Consider the following 16,863-nt stretch of genomic DNA (forward strand, 5'->3'; position numbering starts at 1 on the left):
CCCCAATTAAAAGAGTGATCAAAGATTTGAAACAAACATTTTAATGTTTAGTTATTTTGAGAGAAAAAGACAGAGAGAGAGAATCCCGAGGCTCTGTGCTGCTAGCGCAGAGCCCGTCGCACGGCTCACTCATAAATTGTGAGATCAGGAGATCACCACCTGAGCCGAAATGAAGAGTCGGGCGCTTAACCGACTGAGCCACCCAGGCGCCCCAAAAGGGTGATCAGAGATTTAAAACAAGCCAGTACCTACGCAGTCAGAGCAATGGTACATGAAGCCCAGGAGCGTGCCCCTGGGCCCTTTCTTAGGGCACCCTGGTTCTCAGATCCTTCTCCTCCAGGCCCCACCTCAGGTCCCTGGCAGACAGAAAGCACCACCACGCCCCTCCTCTATAAAAGTGGGGGTGTAAGGTCCAGACTTGGTAGAGAATAGGGGCGGGGATCAGCTGTCGGGCGCCTGGACGCAAGCAGGGACACAGGGCCCCCTCAGTAAGGTACTGAACAGAACTCTATAAGTGGAATGATGGAGTGGCCTGCCTCGTTTTTAGGTCTCAAAGTGCCTTCTCAGTGTGGGGAATACTTTCCTGTCCCTCCTCCTTCTAACAGCCGGGTATAATTTGCCTCTGAGCATAGGTACAGCGATATCCTAAAAGTTTGTATCCTTAGTGTTCTCATTACGCAAAATCCAGATTTTCTGAGATTCAGGTTTGGGTTGTCCTTTGATCCTATGATTTGCTTCTGATTTGTGATTTTTTTTTTTTTTTTTGCATGTCTTCTGAGTTGACTGGAGTTTTTCTCAACAGCGTCTTTTACTGCATTTGATCAGAGAATGGGTCTGAACTGTTTTGCTTTTCAGAATTTATTGTTTGTGGCCTAATAGTTGAGTTTTTAAAAGTGCTTTTAAGTAGTTTATTCTGCTTTCAGTTTGATATATATCTTTCAGTCAATCTTCTTCCTTTTCAAAATCGTGTTATTCAGATTCTGTAGATTTGTATTACTGTTTGGCTAAGTAATCTATCGTAGTCTGAAATGGAGGAGTTCAAGTCTCCTATCATACTGTTTCTCCTTGTATTTCCTGTAGTTCTGCTTTCAATAGTATGATTCTGTACCAGACCGTGAATAAAGGCTTCTGCCTGCTTTAACCTCATTGCGAACTCAACCTCTTTTTTTGCAGAGCCCCCCATTTACAGATTAGAAAACTGAGGTGGAGAACAGTACTGTCATTTGCTCTAAAGTTCATACTAAGTGGTAGGTCTGGAAGTCCAACTCAGGCTTGCCTGAAGCCTTAAACATAAATACACACCACACACATAATACACCATACACATATGCACACAACATACCACACATACATGCACACCCTTAGCACACCCCCGCATACACATACACACACATATACACCACATATATATATATACACACACCACACATACACATATACCCTAGCACACTTCCCACAAACACACACACACACACCCAGATACCACACACACCCCACACCACACACTGTATCACACACACATACCCACTGCACCCACCCCCCCAACACACACACACCACACATACATATGCACATACCATATAAACACACATTCACACACATACCACACATTAATACATTCCTGGTACACATGTGCGTGCGCGCACACACACACACACACACACACACACTACTGGCAAAACGATTCTAGATAAATCTTGAATAGAGGCGTTGTGCCATAAGTTTCCATGAAAATCACCAAAAACATCTTAGATTTTACCAGACACTCTCACTTCTGAGCAGCAGATGCCCCTTTTCTAGTATGTTCTTCATGGTGTGACATGAGCAGTGTATGTCCTGGACCCACACAGGAACATCAGGGCCAGAGGTCCTTACATTGTAACAATACCCGGCTCTTTGTATAAAGAATGTAATTATTAGCTCCTAAATAAACTACTTTTGTACATTTTACGACCCAGAGGTAGACCAGTCTTCCCAAGTCTACATCCTACTCATTTAGAAAAAAAACAACTGCCTGTTGAATCCTGGACCCTGGCTTAAAGTAAGTTTACATCTTGTAGTCCCAATATTGTAATCTTTAAATATTTCTATGGTAACAAACACACCTACTTCATTTTATTCACTATGTAAATTCATTCAAATCACATGTAAATTGTGTGATAATTGTGTGCCCAGTCTCATTTTCACACTGATAAGAACTGATGCAATTTCTCTCAAAGAATGGTTTATGCAGATTTTACATGAACTCCAAAGAGCTTTGAATATTACTGTTAATATTAACCCCTTGACTATTTTAATGAAAACTAAAGTAAACCTGTCTGAAATCCATCTACAAAGGACACCAAGAGGCCCACCTGATCTCTTAAAGTGCTGTATTGTTTTCAGTGTCTTCGGTGATGTCCTGATGTCACGGCTCTCCTTGTCAGTTGCACGAAACAAGACGCTGACAACTTCTTTTAAGAACATTGTTTACTTCCTTTCAAAACACTGAAACTTCAGTATCAGAATCAAAACTTCTGACATAAAATGGTAAAAACAAGATTCACTCCTTGCAAGCACTTTGCTGCCTGGGAGTATCTTCGAGAAGAGCAGCTGAAATCGCTGTCTTCCATAACACGGCTCTCCACTTGCAAGCATTCCCCAAGGCTTTGGAAGCAGAAGTCAATTGAGCTGTTGCATACAGGCCTTAGTGAAGCTGGAGGGGTTTCTGGTTGTATGATTTTCTTCTTTTTTTAAATGTAAAAATATTTGCCTAAAACTCTTCTGGACTAGAGACTGTAGAAAGCATTTTGTAGAATGGTGACTACTTGGTAAAGGTATGTATGTTTATGACAAGAGGAAAAATGATTTCATTTTAGAGCATGTAAGCCTAACTTACATGCTTCAGGAAACTCAAGCTAGAGATGAGTATAACAGCACATTTAGAGTCCTGGGAGAATGCAGCATTTTAAAATTCTCATCTCCTGCTTACCATCTCATTGACATATAAGAAGCAAAATGTACAATGACAACTTTGGGGTATGTTATGGCAAATTCCCAGCAGGTGAAGTTAGGTGTGTGTGTGTATGTAATATCCTCAACAAATACCACCAAAGATACATACTGAAGAGGGATATTCTTCATCTTGTAGAACTATGTAAAATTAAGACTACAATAATTGAAATACAGGAAGATAAACCCCAGAGAATATGATTTATCAAAACAGCTCTTGCCCAACTAGTTTAAGAGAATTGAAGCAAATTAAGTTATACTTATAGTTATGTCAGTACATTGACTAACTTAGTCAATGATATTTAGAATGGGATGACCTATAGATATTTGAAAATAAGAGTTGGTGTTTTAAAAATAAATCAATGTATTAACTGAAAATGGATGTAGTCAGTCAATGAGTGACTCTAGCATCTCAAAACTAAACTTAATCAAGACAAGACCTGTCACTGAAAATGATCTTTCTATCTGCTCTTTTCATAAGTCAGGATTTATTTAATTGATAGTGTAAATGCCTTATAAGTTCTAAATGCAAGCTCAAGAATCATCCAGTTGTCTAATTTTTGTCTTTTCCATTCTAGAGAGACACTCATCACAGGTACTCATTGTTTGTTATTTTCCTTTTATGAGATAATGGAATCATTAAGCTTTTGAAGACTTTCACTTACAGGAGTCCTGGCACTATCACAAGGTCTATCGTAGGAGAAGAGCCAAGACCCAATCATGTAGGTGTTTCCTGAATAGCCCTGTGAATCGTAAGCTCTCAAGAAAGAATGCCTTGTGCCTTCTAGTTCCCTAAAAAATGTCCCATTCTTCGACCACAGATTGCAGTATTTCATTTTTCTCCTAAGGTTCATAGAATGCCTTTCTTTAAACTCTACTTCCATATTCTTTTAGTTTCTTCAAAAGTTCTGAGGCCTAGCTTTAAAAGCTACTTGGTGGATGGAGGAAATCATGTCGTACATTGTCAATATTATTCATAATTAGACACTAGAAACAACAGCAACAGTTGGACCTCTTTGTGTCATTCTGAATGAGAAAACTTCTGGGAAGTTGCTGGAACAAAGTGGAGCACATCCACTGTGACTTTGTTCACAGTGTTTTCAGGATCCATGCAAGCAGGGAGAGGCAAGAGAGGCACACATGGGAACAGCGTGGGAGGCAACTCAGCTGTGACGAAGTAGAACAAGAGACCTTGGCTGAGGTACACAGCAATCTTAAGGAGCTGTCCAGGGTGGTATTTGTTATTTCAGCCCCAGTGACTCAGGAGGGTGCACTCCAGAAAGAACCAAGGGACAGACCAACTGCAATGTTATGGTCTCGCTGACTTTCAGGATAATGACTCAAGTTTTGAAGGCAGCACTAAGTGACCAGTTATTTCATCAGGAAATACCTTCCATTCAAAAATCTACTATGAGAAAGCAGAACATGGTAAGCTCTCTCAGGCCCATTCCACGGAACTTCCTGTGCCGTCTAGTAAGGGCACATGTGGCTATGTGTGACTGAGGAACTAAAGTTTTAATTTTGTCTTATTTTAGTTAATTTTAATTTACACAGACACATATGCCTAGTGACTAACCATATTGGAGTTTGCAGCTCTAGATTTAAACAAACAAACAAATAAACAGCAAGCACACAAGAAAAGCCTGAGGAAGATTCTTCATAGCCATATACCCCTGGGGATGTCTGAAAAGTGCCTCTCTCTGCCCCAACAGGGTCCTCACACACTAGAGAGCCCTCTCCCAATGATGTAACTGCCCCCCTTCCCTCCCGTATGTCCTTTACTCTCTTTTCTTCCTTCCCCCACACAATACCACAAGGTCTCCAGCAGGTTCAACTCTACTCTCCTGGTCCGCAAGTCCTACACCTTTGTCCACGTACCCAAGACGTTTGTGTGTCTTTATGTCTTTTTTACGGATACTATGTGATACACTTTTAAGTGTTAATATTGTACTTACACACATAATATGTTCATTTAGACTATTTGGGAGTATTTACCATCATTTATTATAGAAATATTTGCTTTGATTAATTTAGAACTGTTTTCAGCACTTGTTTCCAGGATTGCAACCACCTGATAAAGCCAGGACTTCCATTTGGATCTCTTTTATTCAAACAAATATATATATATATTTTTTGCTTCACGCATTATATAACGTATTCCTTTCTCTTTATACTTTTCTATGATATTTGTTTTATTTACTTGTGTATTTGAGCAAACTTTTTTTAGTTGACATATTCTGTAACTAGATCACCAATATGAATAATTCATCCATGCATTATTTTACTAACTGATGGAAACAGAAAAAGCAGTACGGACTTCTACGGATTTATCTGTACTTACTTTTCTTTACATGCATATTCTCCATATACTATTATGAAATATTAAAAACATGGGTATATGCTACAGTATAACTTCACACTCATTATTTTATATTCTATCACAGAATCATCTCATCTCCAAAGGATTAAGACATAGAGAAAAAAATAGGGGAAGGATAAAAACAAAAGGGGAAAAGGGCAAGAGGTTCCGGAAGTGCTCTAGAAGACAGCAGGACTCAGTACTTGTGTGGAGCAAATTCAGGCCTGGGGTGGGACACAGAATGGTGAGCATATCTGATGGAATGGGCACTGGCTTAGAAAAGTGTCAGCAGAGGCTGGGGGAAGTGATGTGGCTCTGGGCAAGGCCTCAGGGGTCCAACAAGTCTCCAAGAAGGGCAGAGGTGGGCGGGCAGCAGGAAATGTCAAGGAGGGACTTTAGGAACACAGAGAAGGGAGTATAATGGGAGGGCATCTGGCTCTAAGAGAGTCATTTATGATGCTACCTACAGCTGCTAATCTGCATAATGTTCCAATTCAGCCTTGAAATAATTTAAACAAGAAAAAATTTTACCTGTGATGTCCTGAATACCGTGGACCACGGATATGGCCTATTCCTCGGCACCCTGGAGTAGGACAAACAGCTTGACCTGGAAGGATTTTCACATCATTTGCTCCTTCAGGAAGTAAAAGAACATACCTTGAAAACACCCTCAGTAAAGAACTAAAAAGACTAAAATATGTAAATGATATTCATTGAGACTTTGCAAATTAAACACAAACCATCACTAAAACACTTACTGGATACCTGTGAGGTTTTATAACATGATTTAGCAGAAAATATCAGTGCTGTAATAGATAACACTAATGCAACTAATATCTGAGGCAGACCAAAACATAAAGGCACTGAAATATTTTAAAAATATGAGAACATTCGCTCATTTCTTTCAGAGGGTAACACTGGTAAAGGCAATATAACCATGAGCTAAGATAAGAGTGTGAAAGGGTGAGGTCTGGTTTGTGGTTCCCTTGAAACTCCCACTCAACCACAGCAAGGGGCTCCCCCAAATGATGGACAGAAACTCAGCTAATAAATGAGGCTCACCAAAGAGAGCAAACAGGGCCCCACCCATGCTTACTCAAGTAGCTGTCAAAGCTAGCTGAAAAAAAGAACCCATACTACACTATGCTAACACTATGCTAATACTAATACTATGTTTGGTATACTATAGGCCGGAGATAAATTCTGTCAAGCCCAAGAGGCAATCTCTCTCTAAAGACTATCAGGAATTAAACCCTCTTTCTCTGATCTGTGATTCTCCTCAGTCTGCTCTCCCTCCAGAAAAAACCCTCTGGATCTTGTCATCACCCGAAATGACACTGCTTCCAAAAGCACTGAGCCAACAGCCCATCTGATGACATCCTCCCAGATTGCTCGCTCAGGTAGCCCGCATCCTCCCAGATTGCTCGCTCAGGTAGCCCAGCTGCTGCTGCTGCTGCTTCAACCAACATCAGGGGAGTTTCCAGGCCACGAATTCCCTTCTCTCCCCATCCTCAGTCTCTCCCATCACAACTCCCTTCCCTTGTCTTAGATTGTGCCAACCAGTATTTACCCTCTGTTGCAAATAACTTAAACCCCCTGCCTCGCTGACCTTTTGTGACAAGTGGCTGTGAAAAGAAAACAAAGAGCCAACCCTGGGTCAGTGGTACTATCCTGCTGGTCTGTGTTTTGCATGACTAAGTTCTGGAAAAAATTACAGAGCTTTGCAGATTCACCATTACCCAAACCACTGTCTCCAATGTCACCCTAGCCCCTCCCCACCCTCCCAAGCCTCTGTTAACCCCCACCCTTTGGCAGGCTGAGCTTGCCTGCCCTCCACTGAGAAAGCAGGAGCTTCTCCTCAGCATACAGCATTCCCCTCCTTCCTTGCCATCATGGCGCAGGGAGCACTCTCTCCTCTCCAGGGTAAGTCTCTCACTCTCAGGGTTATGTTTGGGTCTTATCTACCTCATCCTCCAGGGTCTTTAGGTTATCATTCACTCTAATCACTCCTGAACTACCAGATCCTTTGTACCAGTATTTAAACAAACTCCAGTTTCTTCTCTATACAAAGAAACAAACAAAGGCAAAACAAAACAGAAAAGAAAAGTGTAAAACTCTACTGGGACCCCACATTCCCCTTCAGGAGCTGTTTTTACTCTTTTCCCCTTCCTAGCCAAACTTCTCAAAGAAGTGACTTCTGCTTCCTCACATCTCACTTCTTAAACAAGATCCATCTTCTGAGGTCACTAATGAGCTCTCCGCATTAAGCCCCACATGCGCTGCTGAGTAGGTATCACACTCCCTGCCTTGGACTATTAATCACTCGCCCTTCTTGAGTTGTTATTGTCTACAAGCTTTGGTGACATCACACCCTGACTGCATATGGGCATCCTCTCATTATATCCTTTGCCAGATCTCCCTCCTCTAGTTAACCTTAAAATGTCAGAGAACCTCACGATATGTTCCTGGGCCATCCACTTCTATAGCCTCATTTACCAACTATACGCCATAGATGCTCACTGGCTATATACAAACTCACGGGATATACACAACAAATGTTACAGGCTGTTACAATAAATATTTATACCTCAAATACATTTTCATTAAGTTTACTGAGCAACAAGCAAGTCTTTCCTAGATACTTATTTTGCTCTCAAAATTTTGCAAAAACACCTTGAGGGATAAACAGAAGTAAGAGTTGCCCTATCCAAGGGTAGCTTTATGGAAATAACCTTAAAAAAGAAACAATTTTTAAACAAACCTAAGGAATCTATGTTTAAAAACTGTAAACAAATCTCTAATTAAGAAGTATGTTTGTGTCAGTCAGTAAATTTTAAAAGTCTATAAAAAAGAAACACAGACTATAGGTAGACTTTTCTCCAAACTTCGCTTCACAATACACTTCCAAGGCCACCATCACAAAGTCCTGAAATATTAAACCTATAAACAAACAAATGCTCTCCATCAGTCAGCCCAGGTGTTGCTCTGTGTGGACAACATTCTGATAAACTGTCAGTGAAGACTCCTCAGTATTTTTTTCAGGACTATCATTTGATTAGACTAAGACTTAGAGTGATCTTTTACATCTTTATCAATGCATATTTATCTCCAGAGCCCTGACGGGGGTCACATTTCTCTCCTTGTTACATATTTAAGGAGGGGTATCACCTTAATTATCATGAGAAGAGTTATTACATTAAGAACCACAGCAAGGGTCAAAACAAAGAAGGAGTCAAGAAGAACATGCAATAAAAATGCATGGGATCTAAAAATTTCCTTGGTACATTTTGTATGATGAGGTTTAATGGGTTGACTCAACGGTGAATTAGACAGCCATCTGTTGGGGAAAAGAAACCTGTAAATTCAACAATTTTTCATATTATCGCCTCTAGGATAAGGGAACCCGTGATAAAATTAATATTTTTTTCCCTAGAAAATAATTTCATTTTCACCAAGAATATCTTCCTTGTAACTTGGATATTTAGAGAATTAGGTCTCAAGAAGAAAATGTTCTCAACTTGAAATCATTTTTTTCAGAGAGACCATTCTGAACATTTTACCATTTCTTGCCTTCTTTTTGCCACTTTAACTGAAATTAATTTCCTAGTGTATCTGTTGATCTCCTGTCTCCCTTCACTAGAGTGAGGACATTGACCGTACCTAATGTGTCTACCACTGTATCCCCAGAACCCACTACAACAGCGACTGGCACACAATAGATACCGAATAAGTATGCTTTACAAATGAGGAAGGATCATAAAGACAACGGTTAACACCCACTAAGCATTATTTGGTATATACTGACCACAATGCTGTGGGCTAGTCTCTGTAATAAATAAGAATAAATTAATGCAGAGCTTAGTGTGTCTAAAATCAATCTCTAGATTTCTATTCCTGTATAATATGAGCTACTATAAAGCAGCATGAATAAGTCCTAATTTATTCCAAGTCTTCTATGAAAATTTTACTCAGGCAGGAGTAAATCTAATGGCAGAGATCCTCCTGCAAAGACAAAGCGAAATGGAAAATATCCTCGTAGACTGTAAATTATCTGAGTAGGGAACTGTGTCACACTCACATGATACAGGAAGTAAAATGTCCTTGCGGAGCCCATTCACATGGAACTATGTGGTTGCCATCAACAGACACTGTAATTTCCCACCCAACATCCATCCCCTTCTTTCTTGCCGACTGAACCCTGATTTGGTTCAGGATGGCAACGTGCCCAGCTAGACAGGTTGGCTTTCCCAGCCTCTCACATCCAGATGTGGTCATCTGACACTGTCTAGGACGGTCAGACCTAAGGGAAAGGCAACATAAGGATGTCTATAAATGTTTTTCTTTCTAAGCAGAAGGGTAAAGCTGATGCCAGTGATGCTTTGCTCCCTCAAGTCCTCCTTCTTTGACCTTCGTGGGACACAGAGGTAGGAACTGATGAGGTGACAAGCACAAAGGCAAAAGCAAAAGCTAAAGGAAGCAGAGAACAAAGGAAGACAAACCTGGACCCGGGACGTGCCCGGGTGGACCCACCACATCAGAGTCTGTCACGCAGGACAAATAACCCTCTCTTGGATTAAACCATTGTAAACAGACTTTTGTGTTACCTGCAGCTGAAAAGTCCACACGATGAAACGGCAATTTTATTTTGTTTTTGCTTTTGTGAAATTAAGTAATTTTTCTAAAACAAAAACTAGAATTGCATGTGGGCATTAGACCTATTTGTCATGTAAAGAAGATATAAGATTTCAAGGGAAAAATCAATAAACTAAAGATTGCACCCATCTCTAGAAAATGAGAAGGGGAACTGTCCTTTATTTCAAAATGGCCCAAACTGGTGACCCTGAGTGATGTGAGTGAAAACATCACAGGGAGGTTCATTATCCCACTCCATGTGGGTTAGAGGCTGAGCTCATCGCCCTCTTTCTGAGTAGGAAGCTGTTCTCTCTCCAAATTGTTATTTTATCTGGTGTAGAGCTGACCGGGAGCAGAATGACAATTCTGACACTGATGATTCGTTCCTTTAAGTGCACATGTGAGCTCCACGCTGGTGTTGGCCCGCATCAGAACACGAGGATCGAGCAGCAGCGTTCCTAGCCTCATTTCAACACTAATTACCCACCGCTGAAAAAGTTTTCCGTTCAACCTGATTCATTTAACAAGCGTTTCATAGACAAATGACTTTAGCATGGGGTAGTAATATCCACTAAAGGACACACAGAAAAGTGGGAGAGATGTAAATGTCACTAATAACAGACAAGTTAAGATACCTTATTTCTTCTTATTTTCCTAGTATTATTTTTTAAGTTATTTTTTTGAGTAGCCACTGAGGGTTATTCACACATTTAAAGAGATACTGAGTGCCTGTTATGTGCTAGACAGGATTTGGGTACCAAGGACATGGCAGCAGACCAAAGGGAGAGACCTGTCCCCCTGGAGCCCTGGTGCTTGTGCCAAAGAATAAACACTCAAATGAGAAACACGATGGACCGTCACACAGTGATGGTGCTAGCAAGTCATGAACAGTGATGGGGCAGAAGTGGGGATGCTCCTAAGGCCGGCAGTCTGGAAAGAAGTCCCGACACGTGAGCAGGACCCTACATGGAGTAAAGGCACAACGCAACCTGGGGCAACAGCAGGGAGGCCAGTGTGGTGGGAGCCACACAAAGGAAGGGGGGCAAGAGATGAGGTCCCATGGGCCAAAGTGACATTCTAGGTTAGGCGGGGGAACTGGAGAGCAGAGAGGGCTGATGAATGAGTGAGAACACACTCACTGGGCCCGTTCTTTCAGAAGTGCACGAGAAGAGGGCCTGGGGCAGGCTGTGCCCTGTGGCTGGGACTAGAGGTATTGGTGCAGCCAAGGCATCTACACCTGGTGCTCAAGGCCACAGACTAGGTGAGATCCCACGGTGAGTTAGTGTCATTGCAGGACAAGAGGCCTGAGGACTGAGCTCTGGGAAACACCGCTCAAGGAGACTAAAAGGGCAGGAGGAAGGAGCTGTGAAGGTGCAGCCAGGCAGAGACAAGCATGCTCCACAGAGAAGGACGCACAGCCAGCGCGCCAGAAAGCGAGTCAGCGGCTGTGACCACGGTGCCATGAAAAGGGGACCTGGCTCCCCAGCTGCAGGTGTGCAGCATGGGGCTATGGGGACCGGAATGGAGACCATTTTCGGGAGCCGGGCACCAACAACCTGACTCAAGGTCAAAGGAGAGTGGAGGAGAAAAAAGACGAAAGTGATAGTTTAAACAGCTTTTTTGAGGAGTTTCAATATAAAAGGCAGTATAAAAGTGGGTTCGCGGTCGAAAACGTATTTCTCTTCTAATTTTTGAGTCATGATGAGGATGTTCCAGGAGAGAGAAATCTGACAGTGTAGGGAGAGAGGGTGTAACTGGTGGGAGAGACCCTTGAGTGGGCACACCATGTGTGCAGCGGCTGCCCCAGGCTCAAGAAACGGGGAGCCCAGGCAAGCGCCTGCACAGAGGAAGGGTGTGCCAGTGGCCACAGGAGAAGGATGGCCAAGTTCTCCACCCACCGCTCTAGTTTTCTCAGTAAAACCGGCCTCGAGAGCATCAGCAGAGATTAAGAATGGAGCAGGCAGAATTAAATCTGGACCTTAAAAGAAATAAATAAAGGAAACTATTCAAATATGCACACATTCCCATTTAAAACAATTAAGATTTCACTATCTTTATTTTGGATGGAAAACTTTTAGGTTAGGATCCTGGTTTTTTTTTTGCCCCACCCTGCCCCCAGGAAATTTATATTGTAGTCTGTTAAGATTTAATGTAATAATTACTGTTGAGTGCTAGAGAATGCAAATAATAAGCATACCTTTCAAACTGAAATTATAGACTAATCATCCTTATTCTTCATCTCCTAATGAAATTAAGGACCATAAATATCCACTGTGCTATAATAATGCATTTCTCAAACAGAAGAAGAAAATAATGTAACCACACACAATGGCTGCTTGTACTAGGTTGCAGACTGTCAGATTTCATGATACGTAAGTAAAATAGAACAATAATTTTGTGATAAGAAAATGCAACAAAAGAGTAAGAAAAGGTTCCTACAAAAGTGGCTGTTTTGCCTAACCTGATGATCAAGAAAAACCCTTAAAATACAGCAATGGCAATATCCACAGAGGAAGGCAAACTAACCATCCACCTGATGCAGGACAAGCACAGAAATGTGCCAGAGTCCCAGGGACCAGTGGCTGCAATAATGATACTTATTCCACCAGGGGGAGGAAAACAACCACGCACAGGTGAGACAGACAGGGGTAGCTGCAATGGACGACCTTCTGAAAGCCCTTTCATAGATCCCACAGTTTCCCAGGGAGCAGTTATGGTAAAAAGTGGAACATGTTCTATTGGGCTCTGCTCAGTATTCAAAAGGAGACAGCAGAACAGTGGGCAAAGATTTTCTTTGCAAATATAAAATGCATTATCACATTTTGAGCTTTAAGTAAGAGACAGGTTAATATGGTGGGTGACTGGTTGATAACACAAGGATCCCAGAAACACTAGATCTCATGTTGCAGTACGGGCACAGGATCAGGGAGACCTGGTGTTTGCTGTAACACGAGATGGTCCCATCCGACATATGTGCATGAAATATTTTAGATCTGGCATGTGCTGACATAAGCCCCCAGCAGGACTGGGGACAAGCAGTGAGGAAAGCGTGAATGGTGTTGCCTGACACATGGCTGTAATGATGAGTCATGATGAGGATGGCTGACATGACAGAGCAAAGGGGGAAACAGATTTGAGATAGCTCTCATTCAGATATGTCACCCTAGCATTTTAAAGTAAAAAAATCCGTGCCATCAATTTGTACCCAACTATTTAAATACACACAACTAGGCTCTTCATATTACTGAATAGCATAGGCCTTCATAAAATGCCAACCTGTTTTGTAACCCAGTTTTTAACCTTTCAAAAAATCTGGAAAACACTCTTGATTTGTGGAAGGGAAGAACTGGGAGAGCTCCTCATAGATAACACAGAAGCACAGAATTTTAAGAGTAGAAAAAATTTTAGGCATTACTGGCACACAAAAAACCATCTGGTTTGCAGGTAACTAAACTAAATTGAATTAAACTGATAACCTTATGGGGGAGTTGTAGAGAGGGAAATATGGTGTCTAACAGCAAGTAAGACAAAACCACTTCCCTAGACTGTCCTGTTTCATTGTTTTCTTTACTTTTAAAAAAGAAATAAAAATAGATGCACTTGTCTTCTAAATCTTAACTTTGCACGAATTCTCTCAAAGCTATTATAAAGACTAAAACTACTTTCTTTTGTCCTGAATCTCCCCTGGTTTGTCTTTTATATGAAATCAGCTTTTTAAAAAAATGACTAGTTTGGTACTTGCTTTATGTAAATGAATTACTCCCACCTATTAGACATGAAATGCTGGAACCCCTCCCAGCTTCTCCTCCTCCCTCTCTACTTTACCTCCTGCAACATGATACTAAATAGAATCCAAAAGGGCGGTAACTATGCCTTCCTTATTCCTAGGACTTTTCTTATTCATGTGAAGGGAGATAAGAAGTGTCAAAAACTGTATATCGTGATTTGTTTTTGAGCTTTCCAATCCTTGAGCTGCCTTCTCCCCTTTTACCAAGAGGAAAAAATATTGAGAAGAATTAAACATACTCTGTAACTCCAGATTCCAAAGTGGGGTGACGACAGCCTCGTTCCAATAACCTGCACCTTACATTGAAAGCAGAACTTTGGCATTCATAATCACTCCTCAAATTAGCCTTGACCTAGCTCGGCCACGTTAAGAATTTCCATTACCCATAAGCTTTTAACTGCTCTTAATAAAAAATGTTGAGAGTTCTTTGGAAAGCGTGTTTATATGTATATAATTAACAGGTACACTTCTCCCTGTGGCTTCTGCCCTAAACCTAATTCTACAATGAATGACATTCCCACACTGAGTAACTTGTGTACGGTCTTGGCAGGATTGCCACGTTTCTAGTGGGAAGGAAATTCTCAATGCTGATGGCTATAATAGATGCCTGCATGAAATGGAAGGAGGAGCTCACCTTCCCTCCAAGACCTGTGCACTAGTTTATCCACCGGTGGCTTTGAACTAGTTTGGATTATAGGCTTGAGGGAGAAGGATGAGCACTTGCTGCGTGTCAGCGCTTCCCAGAGGGAGCTCCGTGCAATAGGCTACATCTCCTGGGTGCTGCCTGAACAAAACAGCAAATAACAACGTCCACTTTCATCATAGAAATAAAAATGCTCCATTCAGAGAAGGACAGAAAGCTCCCATTATACGGCCCCACCATGAAATGCTAATTGGCTATGACTGCAAGTGTCCATGGTACCTGCCTCTTCAGTGCACTCCAAAGCAGCAGGACAGGAATATACCAGGTTCCACAAGTTCTGGTATATGGACCAGAGATGATGGACACAGCAGGATAAGGAAAGCTTGGGAGTCGTGAGGAGAGAGGTCCCATTAATGGCATTCGAAGCTGGAAAGGACTCAGAGATATTGGGATATATAAAGTTCCAGGTCCCACAGAATCTGAATTCCAGGGGTAAGCTTTTGAATCTTATTTAGGTGTTCCCCATTGGGTTGGGAACCCCTGACCTAGACCATTCTTATATTTGCAAATTAGGAAATGACGGTCTGGGAGGTCAAATCACTTGTGCCGGATCATAAATCATATTATGCCAGTTAGGACAAGAACTCAAGCTTCTTAACTTGCATACCTGTGCTCTATTCACTCTGCTATGCTAATAGGCAACTGCTGTACTCAAAACTTGTACAGGTTTATATATGTGAACTTTTAAAATCAACTACTCCTAGCTTTAAGAGACAGTTAGGGTAGCCATGCACATGTTAGTCAAATATCTGAAGTAAACAGAATGAAGTCTGGGTGATCCCGCCATGCTACTCAGCAATGGCCGTGGGAACGAGCATGCACAGGGAATCAAAGACCACCACTCCACCGGTCCTCATGTGCTCCTCACAGTGGGAGCACTTTCCTGAGCTGGCAGTGGTCCAGGTATTTTTAAATGCTGTTTGGTCTTCATACAGCATGACCCTGAACTCATGCCAATCATTTTGCCTTATGCTCAGTACATGCCAACTGTCTAGTTCAGAGATGCACTGTGCTGGGCTTAGCGAGACCCACTTCTCAGTAATTGTGACTAACTACACTGTTTGCCTTACTTGCTGAATTTAGAAGCTAACCCTAGAATCAGATGTGAGACTCCACTGTAGTGCTGAGTTTTCCCTGACTGCCTGGCATTGTATAAGATTTGTTTGGAGGTGTTACATAAAAAGAGTCGGCTCCTAATGACTTCCATTACAAAACAGATCCACTGATATGAAGAAGAGACTGATGACTTCAAAGAAAATGATGGAGGATGTTCTTGTCATTGTTAAGAAAACCCACAAACTCCACATTAAAGAATATAAACTTCCACAGCCATTTCTTTTACTCTCTTCTGCAATTCCTTAGGACATAAAGGCTTTAATGTTCAGAAAAATAGTCAAGTAGAGCAGCAATAAAAAGAGTGTAGCAGTATTCAAGGAGAATAATGTCTTGAAAGGAGAGAGGGTCAGTAACCCAGAAGCAAAGTGATACACTCTCAGCAGCCGTGTCCTCACCCTTATTGGCTTTCAACCATTTGGTGATTATAGAAATAACATTCCACATAGAAAATTTCTGTGAAGGAATGATGCAAGAAAAATTAGCAGCATTCTAAAGAATGCTCTAGGGCAGGTGAAATGTAGCAGAAGACAGGCCAGTGGTCATGTCAAATATGATAGGGATAGGCTACTGGCCAGTCAAAGCGGCTCTGACTTTGTGTCTGCAGTTCCTACAATGAGGGGCTCCTATGCACGTCAATCCTTCCATGAGCGGGTCATGCAAGGAAAGATCCAGGGTCAGCACTTCTGGATGCACTAGCGTAAAGAGTTTTTAGCCCAAAGATCCGTGGAGGGTATTCTGACATCTCTTATAATTACAGTATTCATATGCATTTAGTTAAAATGTATTTCTTTGCAACGAAAAAATATTCTGATTTTTACTCTCTGGTTTGAATGAGTACCAAAGCATATATGAAAAGTAAAATATAAGCTAAAGGCTCTTAGTTTCCAAATATGTTATGGAATTTTCAGTTCTTTACGTCTGTCATTTGCATTATGCACTGAAGTTTAGCTTTGTGTACATTTCCACTTTGTGATTCTTGGTTGCTTGGAATGCAGAGTGAAATCAAAAAACAAACCAGAATCTCTATGCAGCTTCTTTCATACTGCAAAACTATATTGTTTATTTTACATTTAAAAATATTTCATTCTATTTTAATTCCAATGGGTCATTTAAGGATATATCCAGTGGACAGATATATTTCAATCTTTCTTTCTTTTTAATGTTTATTTAATTTTGAAAGAGCGACAGAGCACAAGCAGGGGAGGTGCAGAGAGAGAGGGAGACACAGAATCCGAAGCAGGCTCCAGGCTCTGAGCTGTCAGCACAGAGCCCGAC

General features: G+C 41.5%; 1 protein-coding gene across 3 annotated transcripts in view; it reads right to left on the reverse strand.

The window, feature by feature from the left end:
* L3MBTL4 (L3MBTL histone methyl-lysine binding protein 4) overlaps positions 1–16,863 on the reverse strand; it is a 450,611-nt gene that overhangs the window by 160,359 nt on the left and 273,389 nt on the right. For all 3 annotated transcript variants that reach the window (XM_058692660.1, XM_058692661.1, XM_058692662.1), the window contains exon 14: positions 5,882–5,984. In XM_058692660.1, coding sequence (XP_058548643.1) covers positions 5,882–5,984 — 103 coding nt within the window. The remainder of the gene's footprint in view (positions 1–5,881; positions 5,985–16,863) is intronic.

This window comes from Neofelis nebulosa, chromosome 11 (assembly GCF_028018385.1).
Source record: "Neofelis nebulosa isolate mNeoNeb1 chromosome 11, mNeoNeb1.pri, whole genome shotgun sequence".
Taxonomy (NCBI): domain Eukaryota; kingdom Metazoa; phylum Chordata; class Mammalia; order Carnivora; family Felidae; genus Neofelis; species Neofelis nebulosa.